This window comes from Battus philenor, unplaced genomic scaffold (assembly GCF_028537555.1).
Source record: "Battus philenor isolate CCGP_79_NKW_IND1 unplaced genomic scaffold, ilBatPhil1.0.hap1 SCAF_12, whole genome shotgun sequence".
Lineage (NCBI taxonomy): Eukaryota > Metazoa > Arthropoda > Insecta > Lepidoptera > Papilionidae > Battus > Battus philenor.
In genome coordinates, this window is record NW_027181674.1 from 9,057,487 (window position 1) to 9,077,522 (window position 20,036).

Sequence of the window (20,036 nt, forward strand, 5' to 3'; positions counted from 1 at the left end):
TTTCACAACTACCAAAAACAGTCCGGAGCGAAAATAAATACATAATTTTGCGACAGTCACAATTTTGTTTTCGAGATTTATGAAGGAGACGCGTCCCCTTGGCGCCCTGCGGTTGGCGCCGCGCCGTCCCGACGTACAGACATCCTGGCGCTCTGACCTATCGATCACTGGAGATCACACAATTCACTACTTTTGAACCAATTTCCATTCGTGTAGAATCTTTGTGTCAATCGTGATTGTCAGACATGATAGCTATTTTTGGTAATAAAAGGCTGTCGTTATTTAGGACATTGTTTATAATTTATGCAACATGTAAAACGGGTAAAATACCAATCAAATTAATATTTGACTTAAAATATTTGTTGATCCTTTGACTGAAAATAATGTACTGAAAAAAAAACTATAAAAAAACATTTGAATTTTTAACCTATATTTATTTTAAAAGGTTAATTTGTTTTAATAATTTTAGAATCATTTCGTAGTAACTCAACATTTTTCTGAAAAATATTTTCTTATAAAGTCAAACAATCTGTAGGCTGACTATAGTTCTAAATTTAGTAAATGAAAACAGTTTTACCAAAAATTAAGATGGAAATCCGGTTTTGAAAATTTCCGAATAATAAAGACGACTTTTTAAATGAATTATTATTATGAAAAATATAAAACAACGTGGCAGAGAGCAATTAATTTAGGGGTCTGTTGTGCAGCAGCGGCCCCGGGCGATGGACCAATCGAGTAATTGTCGCCGGCAATATTCAAATGGCGGAAACAATTAGCGTGAGTGCTGTATACATATTTAGCTGTCTACCCTCTTAATAGATGGTACGGACAGCAAGAAAATATGTCCAAAATTATTAGCGCACCAAAAGGTTCTATTCCTATGACTATTTTAGTACATCTCTGCATCCATAGTAGAAATAGATACTAGTCATCATTTTCTTACAGATACTATCTCGGTGGACACCATTATGGCACTTTTACAAGCCGTCAAAGCAATGCAAACTAATCCGAATACTAAAAAATATATTAATGATATAAAATAAATAATTTCCAATGTTTTAAGCAGCCAATTATGTCAGACAAAAATCGTTCCTCCGATCGACGAGAGTATCGTACAAATGCACCGTAAGCTAAACATTGGAAGCTATAATTGACGTGTCCTCCCCCTGTCAGCGAGTTTCAAATCTCTTTTGTGTGTAGCGATAACGGTACAAAGCCTGCTAATGTCTTTTAAGGACTTAGTGATTTAAACGGACTAAATAATGAACCGGCTACCCTTTCTCTCTGCTCGCAACGCAATTTATGAGCTTTAAGCTCTATAGATGCTTGGTAAGATAACTGAGTACATCTGCCTTTATGCTACAATATAATTTCTTTCAATTATATTTTTGAAAATAATGAATTGTTCGTAATATCAATAAATCAAAATTGTGGTAAATATTTAGCAAACAGACATTTTTTTTTAATAAAAATCGATGTTATAAGCTACGTAAAATTTTGTTTGCGATTAAATCTAAATAGCTAAATTAAAAAAAATGTTATAAAATAAGGTTTTTATGAAGTATGACGTAACCTTTTGAAGTAAAGTCGTTAGCTTAGTAAGCGTTTTTCCAATGAAGACTACGACTTCTTAACATTGGGTGGTAAGACAGTCAAACACTAACCATAATATCGTTTAAAAAAATACTTAATTTCTATTAAAATTAAATAAATTTTCAGCCTTCATTTAAGAAGAAAGAATTTTTCTTCTTAAATGAAGGCTGAAAATTTATTGAGCCTAATAACGACAGTAAACATAAAATATAAAAATATAGTAATCTGACATAAGTATAGTATAAAAATATTGTTCTCTTGTCAGCGCGTTGTTGAGGTTCGTCGGGGAATCGAAGCGAGCTACAAAACATCGGCAGTTCGCATGACGACACAAATCCGGATGATGTCTGTTTGTTATCAGCGCTGAGCAGTCGTCTGTGCCTAGGGTTGCAATCCGCTACCGAATAATCGCATTATTTATCGTTCTCACTCGATTTGCTGTACCGTATACCATATCTCTTACTATTACGTTTTATGATTTAATCCTTAATTCGTTTCAGTTAAAGGAATATGAAGAGTTTATGAATATTCGAGTGATATTAAAGTTACTTCAATACTTTGCTTCATAATAACTAGAGGCAAGATAATCTTACAAAGATCTGTATGAAAAATTTCTTGCAACGATATTTCTGTTCGCACCAGTACAAAAATAATGTTACATTATAAACAGTTATGATGAAATAGCACTGTTGTAGACAAATTAAGTCCTGTCATTCGCTGAGTGAGGTACTCGTTTTGTCTTTATAATAGTTTAGTTCCACTTAAAATATTTATTATTTATCCTTTATTTGAAATTTTTGTTTCATTTTTATAATAATAACATCTTTCACATTGTTCTCACTTTTGATCCTATACTGGAATTATCAATTTATATTAAATTATCAATTGATCAAATAATTATTTAAACCAACTATCGTGAATAAAATAAATGTTCCATTGTATGATCATTAACCAAAAAGTTATAATAAAAGTGCCGACCCTGCGAAATGCAGCGGAGACGGACGCCGGCCACCCTTATTTTATTTCTATTTCACGTATTATCCGGCTGTCAATATTATCGCCGATCGACTCGCAGCTTCCATCTAAATTGCTTCGGTTCCTTGCGTTATCCCGTGACCCCGTGATTATTTTACTACTGCTATTAAAGTTATTGGCGTCGTTATAAGAAACTAATTTTGCTCCTTATCTATCATTAATAAACCAGTCGTTGATTTTTTTTATAACGATATTATATTTATCTAATGGTAAATGATAACTGATGTCATATTTTAAGCAAGCTCCATGTCTTGCTATTTTGAGAAAAATCAATAAAAATTAAGCAATTTTTATAAGTGTAAAGTGACAGTAAAATGTCTAATTCGTTAAAAGATGCGATACATTGATGGGCACACCGAAGAGCGGCGCAAAAAAGGGGTTTATACAAATATTGGCATCAAAGAAAGGAAGCTCGGCGTGATCAACCTGATAAAGTATTTTTAATAATAGAGCTACATCGACATATTCTGGAGAAGAAATTCATCATAAATTTGATTTCCTGTGCTCTTTCGAGACTCTTTACTAGCATGTTAAAAACCGTTCACTTTTTGAAAAGATTTATCAATCAATCTTCACAGACAAAACCCGATTTCACTCGCTACAGTGGATAGTTTGTATATTTATACGAATTTAAAGTGCATGGTTCATTACGAGTTTTTACAGCCTGGTATAACAATAGATTTGAATTCTCACTACAAACATCCGTTGATAGTTAAATATAAAATTAAAAAAGGAGAGTAGTCAACCAACACTAACGGTTTTTTCAACGTTAGCGAATTACTACACACAAGCTTATCTATTCACCACATATTGAAACATATGTATTAGTTGCAACGTTTTAGTATATCCTTCGCATAAGGCTAAACCTCATCATCATCGAGCCTATAGACGCCCACAGTAAGACATAGACCTCCCCACAAAGATCTTGCGCTGCCCGCATTAAAAAACTTCCCGCGTCTATGGCGTCGGCGCACCTAGTGGGGGTCCTGACCAAACACTATTAGATATTTGATTAACTCTTTTTAAAATTCTCTAAGTTATGATTAGTTAATCTTATTACAAGCTCCAAAACCTCTACACCTGCAAAAATCTCAACAACACACCTAAAAATCTCTCGAATAAGTGCGTAAAAAAATTATCTAATGAAACTTCATTTAAATTGATGTATTGATTCTTCTTTCTATACAGATTATTGTTAAGATGCCCACGTTTTAACTCACGTTATTAACACAAAATAAAAAAAAAACTAGTAATACTTATTTATATAATAACATACAGGATTATTCCTCCGACTTTGATATGTTTTTTATCTATCAATAACTTTAAAAAATCTATTACATCATATAAACTGATTTGTTATTTTTTAGCTGCATCTTCCCAAATAACTTTACTTAATAAGTTATATTCTTTTAATTTACGTTCTTCGTTGTATTCTAAATAATGTTATTATTCACATTTTCACAACTGCAGGCCTTTTATCAGTGGATGGATCATTTGATTTTTGTAACCCATTATCTTGTTACTTCTCGTCTACCGGCTCGTGGTCTCCTCTCGAGAACTTTGCTATTTTTTTGCATTATCACAATATTTACATTTGCTATTTTCTTAAAATTTGTCAAAAAATGTTGAGAGTTGGTTTAATTAGCACGACTGGATAATAGCTCATATGACTACTATGTACCATTATTTTTGGCTCTTCGTTAATTAGAAAAACGTTAATATTTTGTTTTCAATAAACAAATCACTGGAAATAAAAAAAAATGTAAAAATTTTTGAAAAAGATACGACTAGGCCTATGTTGCCATTATTTCTAAGCAAATACAAGCAAGACGCCTATTTTACTTTATGAAATCCATAAGCTTTCTTAAAAATACCTAGACATATAAATATTTTTAAGAAAGCTTATTGTTTGTGGAACGCTACAACATCTGTAAAGATATTATTCACTTTTCATCACCTCAGTTAAAGAAAAAATGTTTTAATGCGAAATATTTAATTTTTTGTTCTTCTGGATCCGCAACATATAAACAGGATTCGAGGTCTTCGTGTATTCTGTTCCCATTATGAGATTCGGCAATTATGCGACGGAACAATTATGCGAACCGTGCGCACAATTTATTTAGCAAAGTAGGTGCAAAGGTTGCGTTAACACGGTAACTGCGGCACTGTTTGCACGCGAGTTTCAGCTTGTGCGTTGTGAGTTCATATAGACCCTAAAAGAATTTTTTTTCATTGCGACGTGAGGTCATATTTGCCCACAGGCACTGTCAGTTTAAATTAACTGTCATTCAATAACGCATCGAAAAATTTTTTTTATAATAAAAACGTAAATAAATGGAATAGACATCTCTTTCTAGTTCAAAGTAATCACTGAGATATTGCTGCCACAGTGAGGGAGAGAAAGCTATTTTTCGATACACACACGATACAAGGTATGCGTAGGTCAATATGACCGCGTGTTGAGATAACCATGTTAAAAGGAACAGTGGATAAAAAGGCTAGCTTCAGGACCCTCTACGTCAATATCAAAGGCGGAACATGTGGCACGACGTATGGTACACAATTATTGAGAATTAAATAAAAGGCCTGTTTTTTCAATGAGAATAAAACCGTCAATAAGTCAGCATACTTCCGCACGCATGATAAATTCTTAATACTGCAATTTGGCAACTCTACATAATGAAAGAATCACACGTTATTGAAGTTATGGGAAAATTTTCCTGTAAAATTTATAAGCAAGTATGAAGACATACTTTGGTCACCACAAAAGTGAAATTTGACGCCACGTAATTTTTTAGAGCTACTTTAAATAAAAAGTGTTCTGTAATAGTCCTCACACCGTCGGTCTAGAACTTTGTTCACGCGTAATGGCGAATACGAGTGTTCGCTCACAAGAGTATATTGCAAAAAATCTTCAATAGTTTTATGATATTCTGTTTTAAAAATACAAATCAGCAGATTGCTTCATATCGTAAAACCACAATAAATATTTTATAACTATCCGTTTGTCTTCAATTTATTTTAAATTTTTAAAATTCCCGCTACACTTGTAAGTCTATCGTCTAAAGATGTTAACAAAATAAATACCATATTTCCTAAACAGAGCTCTTTGTTCTTCTATGACATACATGCAATAGAAGTCCTAGATCATTGGATCACAAGACAGTTACGTAACTACTTTCCCATGTGCCAAACTTGTTTTGAGATACTATGGCAGTTTTTAAGATCTACCACATAACTAAAGTATACCATTGTTTAAAAAAGTTTCACTCACTTGAATAAAAGAGGTTTGTTGGCAAAAAGCCCTGAGGCCTTCTCTTTGGCGGCTTGGAGCCCCTGCATTGCTGACGGCCAATATCCCACATCAAATTCTACTCACAACGTGCTAAAACCTATAAAAAAATATATAATTATAAAAAATTATAAAAACTTTTTCGCTCGTTTAAATCGTAATAGAAAAATATGTTTAATTTATCAGAGACAGTGAAATCTTTGAATAATGTAATTTTAATCTTAAATCAAACTATTTAAAATAAATTTCGTTTACACAAAAATTTGTACATTTACAAAAAATAAATGTTAATGAATTCAATTGATTGAAAATCGCATTAATAAAAATAAAAATTTACGACGTGAAAAAAAATCAAATTCTTTTTTCCCTGAAACATTAGTTATTTATCAGTATTTAAATACTTTCCAGAAGTATGACCGTAAGTAGTAATAAGACTACATTCACACCTATATATACATATTTATATATGTATAGGCATCGGTATACTTATAGATATCTATAGATACAAATGGGCTATTCTAATCTTATTATCCTTTTTTTAAATCTTGAACAAAAAGCAGAGATTACATAATTTTTTGTGATACAATAAAATCTACTTACATTTTTTCTGTCGCCTGGCGTAGCAGATCCGTAGCAGCTTCTGTCTACGAAGTAGCGCCCCGCGCTCCTCTACCCTACAGCTACGGCTGCGCGTAGCCCCGACACCCATTGGTCGATAACTCAGCGGAAGTAGAAGGCTTGCGACCAATAGCAAATCGTACTGTAAAGGGGCGGAGTTCTGTAATATTTCTGAAAATTTTCAGGAGATCCAAAAGTACATAGAGCTTGTCTCATCAATGGCTCGGCACGGATTTAGTTCAGTTAGAATTCATAATCACAGTCTATTCCAACAGTAATGAATTCCAATATCATATGTATATTGAATGAAAGCGTTGCTGCTGGTGGATAATTATTATCTCTTACCGATCTAATATTCTTTTTAAATTAATGACATTAATTATGAATAATATATTATATTATTTGTAATGCCTTGTGTATTACTTTCAATATTTTCTATTATAATAATAATGACAATTACTTGGTATTATAATCTAGAAAATTTGCCAATGTGACATGAAAATTATTAAACTAAATTTCCTTTTTGATAGATGCACACACCGCAATCGAATAATTCCGATCAATCGCATTGCGCTTCCAGTAAATTGTGCATTTATCACCAATGTAAATTTTCAACCGTTTCTTCTTTCTGTCTATTGTTTAGTTAATTTCATATTAAATTGAAATACTTTTTGTGGAAAAACCTTCAATTCAATTGTTAATATTCTACGCAACGGACGATTTAATGAAATGAGAACTATACTCGTCGATTTTGTTAATGACAAAGCTACACAAAGAACAAAAAAATTTATCGGACGATTTTAGATAGACAAATTCAAAATCAATTACAGTGGTAGTCATATAGGAGAAAAGAACAAAGAATTGTTCACAGTCGGGCCACTTTGGAAACGTAGACCTTGCTGTGACAGGAAAGTTTACAATTTACAAGAGGGGGGTCGACGGAAGTTTATTTTATTTCGATAGTGAACTTATCAATGTAAACAGACGGCAACAGTTCCTTGCAAAACATATACATTCCATGTTCATTATAATGTTAGATACATTGACTTACTTCACAATTTTTGTCAAGTTTTAAGAATATGCAGCTGTATGAGGAAAAAAGTTTGGGAGCCTCTGGTCTAGGTGATCAAGCTACATTAAAATAATATCGGGAACTTTATTGAAAAAGTCCATATTCACAACAATTAGAAGCAGACAGTCAATGGCGACCAATGATAAATTGAAATTATACAATGCCATTTTTCTGACTGTTTAAATTCTGTAATTGTCCGAACGGTGCTTTTTTTATATTTCGTATTAGTTTAAAAGGACCTTCAAAAACTTGAAGCGTATACTTATTCAACTATGAAACATCGTCCGTTGATGTTGTGTCTATAGCATGAAACAGAATTTCAGCATAAAAAGATCGCGGTGAAATATAAGTAGTTAGTTCTAAAGCAAGAAGATATAAGGATAACTATAAGTGACTTCATAATAATAAAGAGTCTGCCTCGGTTTCTAGTTAATTACGATGAACACAAAGCATGCTATTTTCTAATCCAGATGAAAATGTCATGTGTCATTGATTTATCTAATTGGGAATATATTCCTTGATACAACTATAAAACTAGCAATGTCTTAAGTATCATAAAAATCTTAGCTACAAGTTTTCATTTTTGACTAAGTACTATACGGTTTTCAATAAACTTATACATAATAATATATAATAAAAGTTTAAATAAATCACCAAGACTACAATAAAATTAGACATAAAATTACAACAAAATTTTCTTGGAAATTTTGTGTTTTGTATTATAGTGCAAAAACATAAGTACGTTGTGTTGAATTATTTTTTACAGTTTATTCAAAACCTTGTTTAATGGCAGATAAAAGTTAAAAGGCTTAATAAGGGTACAAATACTAATGAATCTTTACTTAAAGAAAGAAGAACCAACTACCAGTTTGGTACTGAGATCATATATCACACAATAATAAAAGAAATATTATAAATAATATTGTTATCTTAATCATAACTGCCTCATCAGGCCTTCCCCATAGAAGTCCTTGATGAACCCTGTCCATGACTTATTGAGCGATTAAGCGCTTTACAAAGAGACCCGAAGAAAGGGACCAAGTTTCAGTGACGTAAGTCATTACTGGCAACATACAAAAGAAGTCAGAAGTCATAATGTTTTAATTCAAAATCAAAGTATTCTTTTCATGTCAATTAAATAAAAAAAATAATTTGTTCTCATGCAAATTTTAACGAGAGGTATAAATCAGTCTGTATGAAGCAAATCACCGATTTACCCCATCTCCCGCCAGCTCAGTCGACATGATATCGACGCAATATCGGGCCGATTTCATTTCACGGACAGAAGAGCTCGCAAATGAAGTTTTCTCGGTCCGACGGGCCTGTGCCTTTGAATCCTTAAGTAAGATTTTTTTTAAATCCTGTAATGGATGTGGTATTTGAAACGATGAAGAGTAAATGTACTTAAATATTAAATTCGTTAGAATGATATTGTCTTTTTTAACATATACCTATTAAGGACAAATTTTAAAAACAATTTTCTGAAATACCTTGTTTAAAAATCAAATATTAAAAAGTTAATACAATACACTTAAAATTATTATAGATCAATACCTTCTTTTAAAAGCTAATATCATCTACCAATAAATGCATTATTATTTAACTAATAGTTAAATTTTACTTTTCTCTAGTATTTCGACAATTTTCTGCTATAATAATGAAAATCACCGATGTTTCTTATTTTCACCGTTTCTTAAGGTAAAAACCGCGCAGCAAAAAATGCATGAGAAACAATAGCGAAATGAACATGTCGTACATAAATATATTCGCGCTAACGTCGCTCGACAAACTGCGCCACCCTCCGCACTCGTGATTAATGCGTTGCTTCATATCTGAAGCGTCAGCAGGGGCGGAACGCAATTTGCCTAAATAGTTATAAAACCGCTGATTAAGCAACTTTTAAAAAAGGAAGCATCAAGCATTACCGAATTTGAATTTTGAATAATCTAGAATATAAGTCTTTTATTAAACAGCAAACATGGGCTGACCCTCGCTAAGAGTACCGACGATATAGTCAAGATTATCAGAAGACACTAAATGCTTGCAGCGCAAGGCCGTTTATCATGTCCATCTTTGGGAGAAGCCTATGCCTTGCAGAAGGAATTCATCGGCAAATATGATAATGACGATGACACAATTTGTACTTTCACTCAAAAATTCTCATCATCATCATTAGCCGTAAAAGGTTTACTAATGAACACCCAAGAGGATTTCTATAGAAGCGGTTGAAAGCGGCCTGCATCCAGTGAGCTCCAACCACCTCAACGAGGCCCACATTTTGGGTGGATGTCCTACACTGCGCTTGCCAATCCCTGGTCTTCCCTCCACCTTTTAGTCCGCCAAAAGTTCTATGATAACTTAAATATGTTCATTAGTTTTCTCAGTTATGGGCATTCTTCTACTATTTTCATGAGATTGTGAGTCTATGTTAAACATAATTTTAATTTCCAGAGCACTTCCTTGGCCTTTAAAGTAGGATATTGTGTAGCATCTCTTAATTATTCGTATAAATAATAAAATAATAATATGTGTATATATACATATACGTATATGTGTAATGGATGTATTTGTATGTACATACATGTTAAAATGCCCTTTCCTTCTTGTCTCTCATCACCATCTAAAGGTTGTCTGGTAGAGATCGCCTCGAGCGATAAGACCGCCTCATGTGCCATAAGAATAATATTTTTTTTCCTCTATTTATTGTCTATGGTGTACAAAAAAAGTACTAATAATTCTGTTTCTTTTTATGTCTAATTTACAGAATAAGATAAATCGTGTTTATCACTATAGTTCAAAATAATTAACTACAACTCAACTGTTCCAAACAATGTGTGTCATACACACAGAATTTCAAGGCTTGCATACCGCCGGGATTGTGCTTAAACTGAGCAAAGAGGCATCGACGAGCACTTGACGGTGTTCAAGTCGCCAGTAGGGCCCACTTCGTTCGTACCCGTCCTTATAATCTGCCACTTTACCGGGCACCGTGCTCTACACTATCGTTCTTAACTAAAAAATATTCTTGTGATATGAATTAAAGACATACAAGAATATTTTATAACGTGACATATATACATCTTCTTTTTTGGTATCAGGGAAGAGGTTAAGGATGAGCCAAACATACTGCCTTCTGTGGGAAGACAGAGTAATAAGAGATTTCAAACCTTTTTTTCATTTTCTACACTGATAATGGACCCTGGTGCCTCCGTTCAGAAGTTGCCGCGGTATCTTTAACGCTGCCAATTCAAATTGATGTGTACGCAGTCCCTGAGTATGTGTTATTGACTCTGCTTCTAAAACGATCTTTTTACTTTTTTTTTGTCTCGCGATTCTACATATGAAACTTTTCCGTTGCAAGAGCAACGATAGGATTTTACCGGGCTCGTATCGGCTAAAACTTCATCGTCTTTATTTGTGAAAACTACAAGAACACTTTTGCCTACAACCATATACCTAATGTACTTAATATTAGACAAAAGATTTTCATTAATAAGTCAATACTCGGTTATTTAAAAAAAATTAACGGTATTATTAATGATAAATTTAAATTTGAAAAAATACAGTTAATAGAAATAGTAATTGATATCGTGTTAATCATGACGTTAAAATGGTTTTTGAGTAAATATTTAAATGTTTTTTTTTTACCTAAAAACTTAGTGATATATAATTTTGTGATAAGAAACTCGCCCTAACTTAGTAACATTATGATGCTGCTCTAGCGTTTAAATAACATAATCGAACCCAAAACCGTTTACACTTTACTGTTCGATTCAAGCGAACTACCAACACCGACCTTTTAATTCGAATACAGTCTTGCTTACACGCCATCCAAAATCAAAATATTCTTTATTAGAATAAACTGTTACCAGCATCTTCAAATCGTCAATCAATACAGAATTTGGTATTGTCAGCCCTACAGGAACCTATCACCGGTTCGGAAGGCAGCTCTGCTGAGAAGAACCGGCGAAAAACAGTTACTGTTTACAAGTATAGTTTTACAATGAGTCCATGACAATAATTAGCTTCCTGAATGGGCACTACCAACATTTTATTCCACACGTTAACATCAGTATGATATTTCTGGATAGAATGAAATACTTTTTTCATATGTCTTTAATATCGGGTTTAAATTTCTCCGTTGGTAGATCTGATATTATTTCAATAACTTTATTTTATTTTACTACTGTCATAAAATAAAACCTTTTAATTGTTCTGTTTTGGTCTGTTAATATATTTATGTTAGTGAATTGATTCATATTTTAATTTTAATACACTTACAAGTTTAGGCATAAAGGATAGTAAGAAATAGGTGTAATAGCTCTAACGGGGTGAACATGTAACTCATTTGTTTTAAACTATGTTATTGTTATTTGGATAGGGCTTCTTTAAAAAACAAATGAACACATCAACTATGCCCTTTAAAGTCTAAGTTCCCTCTGTATACACGGTAATAATGTAAGCGAAGTAGCGATGGTTTATAATAAATTTTCTTAATTCGCGTTTAGAGCTTGTTTGAGTTTGGAACAGGTAAAAAATAAATTGATATTTTTGACGTATGTTATATAACCTCAATGTCCATGGTGTCCCGATTTAATACATTGTGCACACGACACCGATTAACACTTCGGAGAAATTAAAATTAATTATCATCATCACTACTGACAAAACAGCTCACAGAGCGAGTCACCCATTCAGAGTTAAAGAAAATGCTTCTTGCTTGCGTTAGAAATCATGACCGTCAAATTGAGCAAGATTTCAATTAATTGATATTTAATTAATGATTTTTTTTTCATTCATGGGGCTCACTCAAGTGCCATTCAAAAATATAAGAAACTCCGGTCGTTGAAAAATATGGACAAAGGTAATTCACTAAGAATTTATTGGTTATGAAGAAGTTATTTGTATAAACAGTTTCAATACAGATTAATTCAAAGTAGATACTTATTATGATTTTTTTAAATAGCCACTAAAACAATGAAAAAATTTCTTGGTTAATTGATGACGAAACAGTTGAATCCTTCGGAAATAGAAAGACATCAATAACAAACAACTTCGCAACTAAATTACACTTAACTAAAACACTGTAAAGAACATATTGCCTAATTGCTTCAAGCCTTTGCGAAATAAAACAGATTAGTTGCACATGTATGTATTAAGTATGCTCTATAACTAAACATTTAAACAGTAATCAAGCGCCAAGGATGGACTTCATACATTGTGCAAACTTAAAATTCATTTACAATGGTTTACTTGATTTGATTTGTAAGGTAATCAACGCATATGTAACGTGTGACATGTAAGTTAGTATCTAAAAACTGGCATTTTTAGAACTGGCCATTTAAAAAAGGCGGACAAAACTGTTCCGAAAACTATAAACATAATAACATACTTCAAGTCATAGATAAAATTGTGGACAAATTAATATCCAGCGAGTTTTTCAATTTGACGCTCATAATCAGGTTTCATCTAAAGAATAACATGCGTTCCAATTAAAAAATAAATATCTCAACTATTAACACCTGCTTTGATAATACAAAACATGTGATTAGATTATTCTAAGGACTTTTATAAGCATGATTTTCTGATTAAAAAATTTAATAACACTGGTATACAGAGAAGTTTCTTAAAACGGGCAATATCGTGTAAATATAGCTGATATTTTAATTACATCGATTTATGTGACGAAACGTACAGTCCAGAGATCACTCTGAGAGCCACTACAATACCTCGCATGTTATTGATAGTGAAAATGTTGTTAAATACTGCACCATCTATCAATATGCAGGTGATAAGTTGTTCTAGTCTTTGTTTTAGCAGATAAAGAAGTTGAGGAGAATGCAAAGCTTTTGCAAGAGGTCTTTACGCAAATAATTGGATGGTTCTATGACGCAGATTTAGTTTTAAATACATCTAAAACAAAAATATAACATATTCACCAAATGTAACAAATGCTCATAAAGAATTATTTTGCGTTCCCATGATTTACATAACATAGGAACATACAATTGCTTACGATACACTGTAGATCGCACATCACCTATATCTAGACTTAAATGCAGATCACAGATTTAATTGGAGCCATCATATACTACTACGTCTACAAGCGTTGCTTGCAATAACCTGTCTAATTAAAACAAAAGTGCCATGTAGAGTGCTTTTACACACGTACGTGGCTTTGGAAATATTGCGCGCAAGCATAAATCATACCTGGACAGAGTATACATATTCTAAACGAGTTGTTAAATATAAATTATCCCCAAAATTTACAACAAGATTCATTGAAAATGGTCCCGTAAGTTTTAGATACTACAACATTTTAGCGGCCTACAATAAGGTTCATGTGTCATTACTAATGGAATAACATACAACAATAATAAGACCAATCGCTAATAATATATGCACAAAACGAACAGCAAATTGTAAATTAAGAAAGTAAATAACTATTATTGAAGATGGCCATTAGCCATTTCTTCAATTTAAAGAATAATAGATATTACAATTGTAAATGTAAAACCGTTATTCACAAACGGTACTAAAATTATTTATTAAATTAAATCAAACCAACAACCAACACGCTGAAAAGTAAATCTTATTAAATTGCTCAACTGCCCGATACTTTACTTCGTCTTATATGAATATTATCCAAAAATAAATAGCACCTACTGTATCGTTTTATTTTATTTTTATTGTATATAAATTTGCTATCTGTTACTTTATATTGATTATGTTTAGCTATAAATTTAAGTAAATGTGCGCCAACTCCAACACAAACTGCTTGTTTGTATGGTGCAATGTTTAAAAATATTGTAATTTTTATGGCATAAATTATTTAAAAAACAAAGTGATGCGCTCTATTTAATACAAAAATATCCATGATTTTAAATAACTAAATCCCCTGAAATATCACCTTTGAGCATATGATATGAAGTTTGTATTATATTAAGTTCATCTGCTACTCCCTATCAGTCTTTTAATTTTATAGCGAGTCTTAGTACTATCTTACAAACGTGACCTGCTACTAGAAAAAACTGCCACAAATTTTGGTTCTAGCAGGATAAGAATCCGTCCATGCATGTTTAAATCTACCGTCTTAAAGCCGCATGTAACTCTAGAGCAGCAGCACCACGTTTCGTCCCAAAATCACATTAGCAAACGTGGAGACACCTCCTAGCTTTTTGTAAAACACCTTTTTCCAGTCGATTGCGTATCACCACAGCTACCTGAGGGTTGATCCCCTCTCACTTCTACAAAGGGCTTAATGAATTCACCCGTCTCCCTCTGACTTTCTATTTATGACTTATTAACTCCTCTGAAGTATCGTAGCAACCCGCCCGCGCCGCTACGCCGATTTAATATAGAAAATTGTGAACTCATCTGAAAATGACTCAGAAGCAGTTTATTGAATTTTTCGGCATCATTACGCTTTCAGCTTTATTGCTGTCTTTTAATTTAGTCACATGTAAATTATAGAAAAAGATAAGTTGTACTTCGTTATTTTTAAAGTGGTATTGGATGGACAACATTTTTTCAAAACTAATGACAACTCAGTCTCGATTATATCTCGCGGTGTATATTGTCGGTCCTCTTAATGGAGAGCCTAAAAACTCCCCGTCTACCGTCGGCCATTGGGCCGAAAGGTTCGCGATTTTTATCGTATCACTAAAATTGTAGATTAATTTTATAAAATGTACAAATGTGAACCGCGTGTCTTAACAATGGCTCTAATCAATAAGTTTTGAGTGACTTCGTTGATGATGAATCTATTTTATTATGATTCGATACAACTAATATTAAATAGTCTTCATCTTAAATTAAAGAAAAAAAAATGTTTATCTTATCTGTTTTGACCACGATCATAACGTTGTTTGAGAAAGTAGGAATAGAAAAAGTACAACAAGAAAACAAATTATCAGTGAACAGGCCAAAAATATCAACCTTCGGGTGTTAAAAATCAATTATATTAATTTGTAAACATTTAGTGCATTAGATAAAGCAATGGAAATATTGAAAAATACTAACTGAGCCAACAATTAAACAAAACGTAGAAACAGAAAACAACAAAGAGGGTACGAAGACAGTCATGTGTTAAAGAAAAATAAATACCAATAAATGCGAAACGGAGTATTCGAAAGCTCCGATACCGCCGGATTGCGATGTTTGCCCACCGATCGCTCCTTGGGGACGCGGCTCAAGCTGTATTCGCTCGAGACACAATAAAATTCAGTTCAAACCGCGTATTACCCCTGCAACTGATCGTTTATGTTACAATGTATTCTGTACTCTTTGGGTTTTGATTGCGTTTACATAATGAACATTTTATTAAGCGGTTCCCATTTTTCTTACAAACAAGGGAAAACGATATTGCATTGTTTGAAAAGAAAAATAATGATACAGTTTAGGTGGAACTTTGTTCAAAACTATTAACATTATAAAATATTATTTGTGGTAATTTGTTTAATGTTATTATATACAGAACCATTAGAACAAAGGGTCTGGCAACGTATGTATAAACTATACAAAAGGAATTAAACATCTACATAGTATCGATTGCAGGTGCGCTAGCGGGCGGTGCCCGCCCGGAGGCCCCGCCCCTCGCTTCCATTGTTTCGGCTCCCGGCATAAATCGAATAAATTAAAGCTAAATTTAATAACTCGATTAACGTTTCGCCGACATAAACAACTCTTGACGTACACTAGTTGAAACATTTTCAGGGGAGCTTATTTATTGAATTAGTTTCGGATGTTTAGAAGGGGATGCAGAAAGCTTTTTGTGTTTATAGATATAATACTATTGTTAAAACCAATTTTTTTATCATAAAATGTATCAGATATTGATCACATTCTAAGTCAATGATGCCTTTTGACGTATCATTTGTTTTTGATTTTAAATTAATTTTAAGCACAGTTTGTCATTTCTGACCAGAGAACTGCAATTGGACTAAAATATTGGCGACAGTATATTACAATGCAACATAACATAAAACTCAATAATATCAATGATATCTTTATTCAGTCAGCAATTTATTTTAACTGTACTTGTGGGTTAATATTTCAATAAATTTACAAAACATACTCTAAACGACAAAAACCTGAACAAGCCGTATTTACAAATTATTCAACAGTGAAATAATACCCTGCAGTAAACAGTAATGGCCTACTTGCAGTGGGCGTGTGTCGGCTGACATGGTGTTGATGATTATTATTAAAGTAATATCTAGTTTAGAGACTGCCTCATATGAATTACTGACAAAAACACAATTTTTACCAATAAGTAATGAAGAAAAAGTCATATACGAAATTAAAACGTCGATAACTCTAAAGTTACGTGTTATAAACTTAAATTCTTTTGAGAAATTTGAGACAAATGATTTATACTATATTAGTTGATAGCACTAGCATTTATGTAAAATATTATTTATGCAAGTTAAATGATATATATGTATGAGCCTAATTAAAAAAATGTACAAAAACCTGTAGAGAAAAATTTCTTTATTTGAAAGCAATCACAACGAAGTTGAAACACATGTTTGCCCCGGGAAAAAAATTATTGGCTTGTTTTTATTCAGATTTTATAGTCTTCTATCGTATTAATGTGGCATTTATATCAAATTAATGATATCCTGTTCATAGTAAAAATGTTTTTTTTTTATAATACTATCCTGCTTTTAATGAGATTTATAAGTATCATTAAAAATTAAGAATTTGTTTAAAATTATACTTGTATGATTTTTTTATGTAAAAACATTTACATATAAATAAGTAAAATTTTAAATATTGTACGATAAACATTAGCACATTACAAATATAACAAGTACTTGTATCACTTGATTATATTAGTGTTTTTTTTTGTCATAATATATATTTCAAATATAGAAATTAGTCGCTCAACGAGCTATGAATATGAGGGCTATGCCAAAATATCTTTTCTAAATCGAATTATGTAATAGGTATTCCATTGGCAAATGAAAGAAACACACAGCCCAGCGTATAAACAGCTCGCAGAATAGATTACCGCGCGTTCCATAGCATCGAGCTGGACACGACCTTGATCCAGACACTGACGGGGCACGGGGAGTTCTCGGAGTACCTTCACAGGTTTGAGCTTAAGGAGCGTCCATCATGCTTTTGTGAGACGTGGGTAGACCAGACCGTGGTACCCGTGGATCGTAACCGAGGACAGTCGTCGACGTCGTCATAAACAGTGACGAAGACTGGCTTACATTCCTCAAATGATACAGAGCGATAATTGAGGACGTAATTACTAGGAATAAAGGTGAAAATAATACAAGTCGGATAATAAGTTAGAGGAATACAAGAAAAAGTAAAACACTAATGTGAAATAAATAAACAGAAAATAAACGAAACAGAAAGTTATGTAAATAAGCAAAAATAGTTTAATTGTTATAAAATGTGAAATTATATAAGTATATTATGTATTATAAATAAGATTGTAATGGCCCTGTCCCATAAATACGACGAGGAGAGCGAGAAGCCCACAATAGCGGTGACCATAAAAGAAAAAAAAGAACAAGTGACCGCTACTATCTTAAGTTTCTGGATTACAGACCACGGACCAACAGGCGCAGCGCAGAGAGACCACTTAGATCACACAAATATAGGGTGGACAGACGGTCTTGTTAAAGTTGTCAAAAAACGCTTTATGCAGGCCACTTCCTTATTCTTATTGGAAATCTATGAGAAAACCTTAAGTCCAGCGGTGAGCATCGTACGTCCGAAATGTTGATGATAATGAGAAGTGTCAGATAAGATTATATAATATTTGTCTAAACTATATAGCTTATGAGATGTTTAATCGGAACGGTATATTATGGAAGACTAATTGCTTAATATGGTTTAAACTTCTTTACATGACCACTAGTAAAAAAGCATTAATAGTAATATCCAAAAATAGAAGAAAAATATATTAGCTCAAAAAAATATAAAAATGTGAAATGTACATCGATCCGCCTAATGCTCCCGACGGGAAATTTGAGCTTTAGCGGGACTCAAAAAACGCTTGTTTCTCTACGTTGTAAAAGCTCACTACAAATAAGAAAAATGCAGGAACCATTGCAACTCGGACTAGAAGTGTATTATACTGTACTTCTTTAAAGCGTGAAGCTTCATTTGCTAGCTAATACGTTAATAATTTTATATGCTTAATCATACTTTATAGAGCCTTAGCATAACATTAAAGTTTTGTATCATATCATTCAGCAAATTTTTTACTTTAAAAAATATCATACTCTATGATGGAGCAGCGGTAGCCTGGCTGTGGAGGACTGAAACTTGCGATCGTAGATAGCGTGTTCGATTTCCGGGACACGGTCTTTAAGTGATTCACACTTTCTGCATTAATTATATAGGATTGCCACTGCTCACCAACGAGTTTCCAGAGGAATGGTAGCGGCGTCCTGTGCGTAACGTAATATCATACTGTGATCTTCAACCCGGCGGCCAAGCGTGGTGTTTATTGTATATTATCCCATAGATGTCTTTAGAATTGGCCTACTCTATAGTTTACAAAGTAATATAAAAAATGCTTTCGAATAGAAAAAACTGTTTTTATTTTGAACATTGCATTTTAATGTTGTTAAAATATATGTTAGATAAGAATCGCGAGTTTTTTTAAATTATTGACTAACAATGAGAAACGTTTGTTCGAAAATCGTTCCAAAACGGGTAGAACAGAATAACAATAAATAAAATTATCTAAATAAATGCATAAACTATCAAAATCCTAATATAAAAGTGCGAACAGATTGCAATATGTAATAATACTTAGTGACGTAAGTCAATACTGTTATTCAGACTGAAAAACTGTAATAAAATATGAACTAATATGGTAGGTAAAGATATGAACGGTAGTTTTAAACCAGAAACTTAGTCTGTATAATGCGATAACTAACTGTCTTTGAGGTCATGGGAATGCAGGAGAGGTGTCTCTCCAACATTACCAGGAGTAGGAGGAAGTCTGTACGGAATGGAAAGAATTTAAAAAGTGAGAGATATTGTAAAGAACGAAAGATGATAAACAAAAGAGAAAATGAAGCACGAAAGAAGAAAATAAAATAAATATCAAAACTGAAAAAATCATTAACCCTTGCACACACATGGTCTTCCTTCAACACAGGTAGGGGTGAACGAAATATTCCTAAAATGGGAGCTATAAAACAGGGACAGCAAGTCGCTTGCAATCGTCATTTTGAGAAATACGGCCATAGCTCATTATTAAATTTATAGTTACCGCTACAGAGCATGACGAATCTAAACCGCGACTGTACGACGAGAGTATGATCCCTTGCTGCTTGTGTGACATTTATGTGATCAGTACCGACTCGTTCACGGGATACCCTTTTAAATCCGTCCGTCCGTCCACTTTTAAAAAACCCTTTATATCCTAAAACCATTACCATCTCGTTA

The 20,036-nt window shown here is 32.8% G+C and overlaps 1 protein-coding gene across 1 annotated transcript in view; it reads right to left on the bottom strand.

Annotated features, from left to right (window-relative positions):
• VGlut (Vesicular glutamate transporter) overlaps window positions 1-5,989 on the bottom strand; it is a 32,955-nt gene extending 26,966 nt beyond the window's left edge. Inside the window, exon 1 of the mRNA XM_068776656.1 lies at window positions 5,903-5,989. Within this exon, the coding sequence (XP_068632757.1) occupies window positions 5,903-5,970 (68 nt within the window). The 5' untranslated portion in view covers window positions 5,971-5,989. The remainder of the gene's footprint in view (window positions 1-5,902) is intronic.
• Window positions 5,990-20,036: the final 14,047 nt, after the last annotated feature.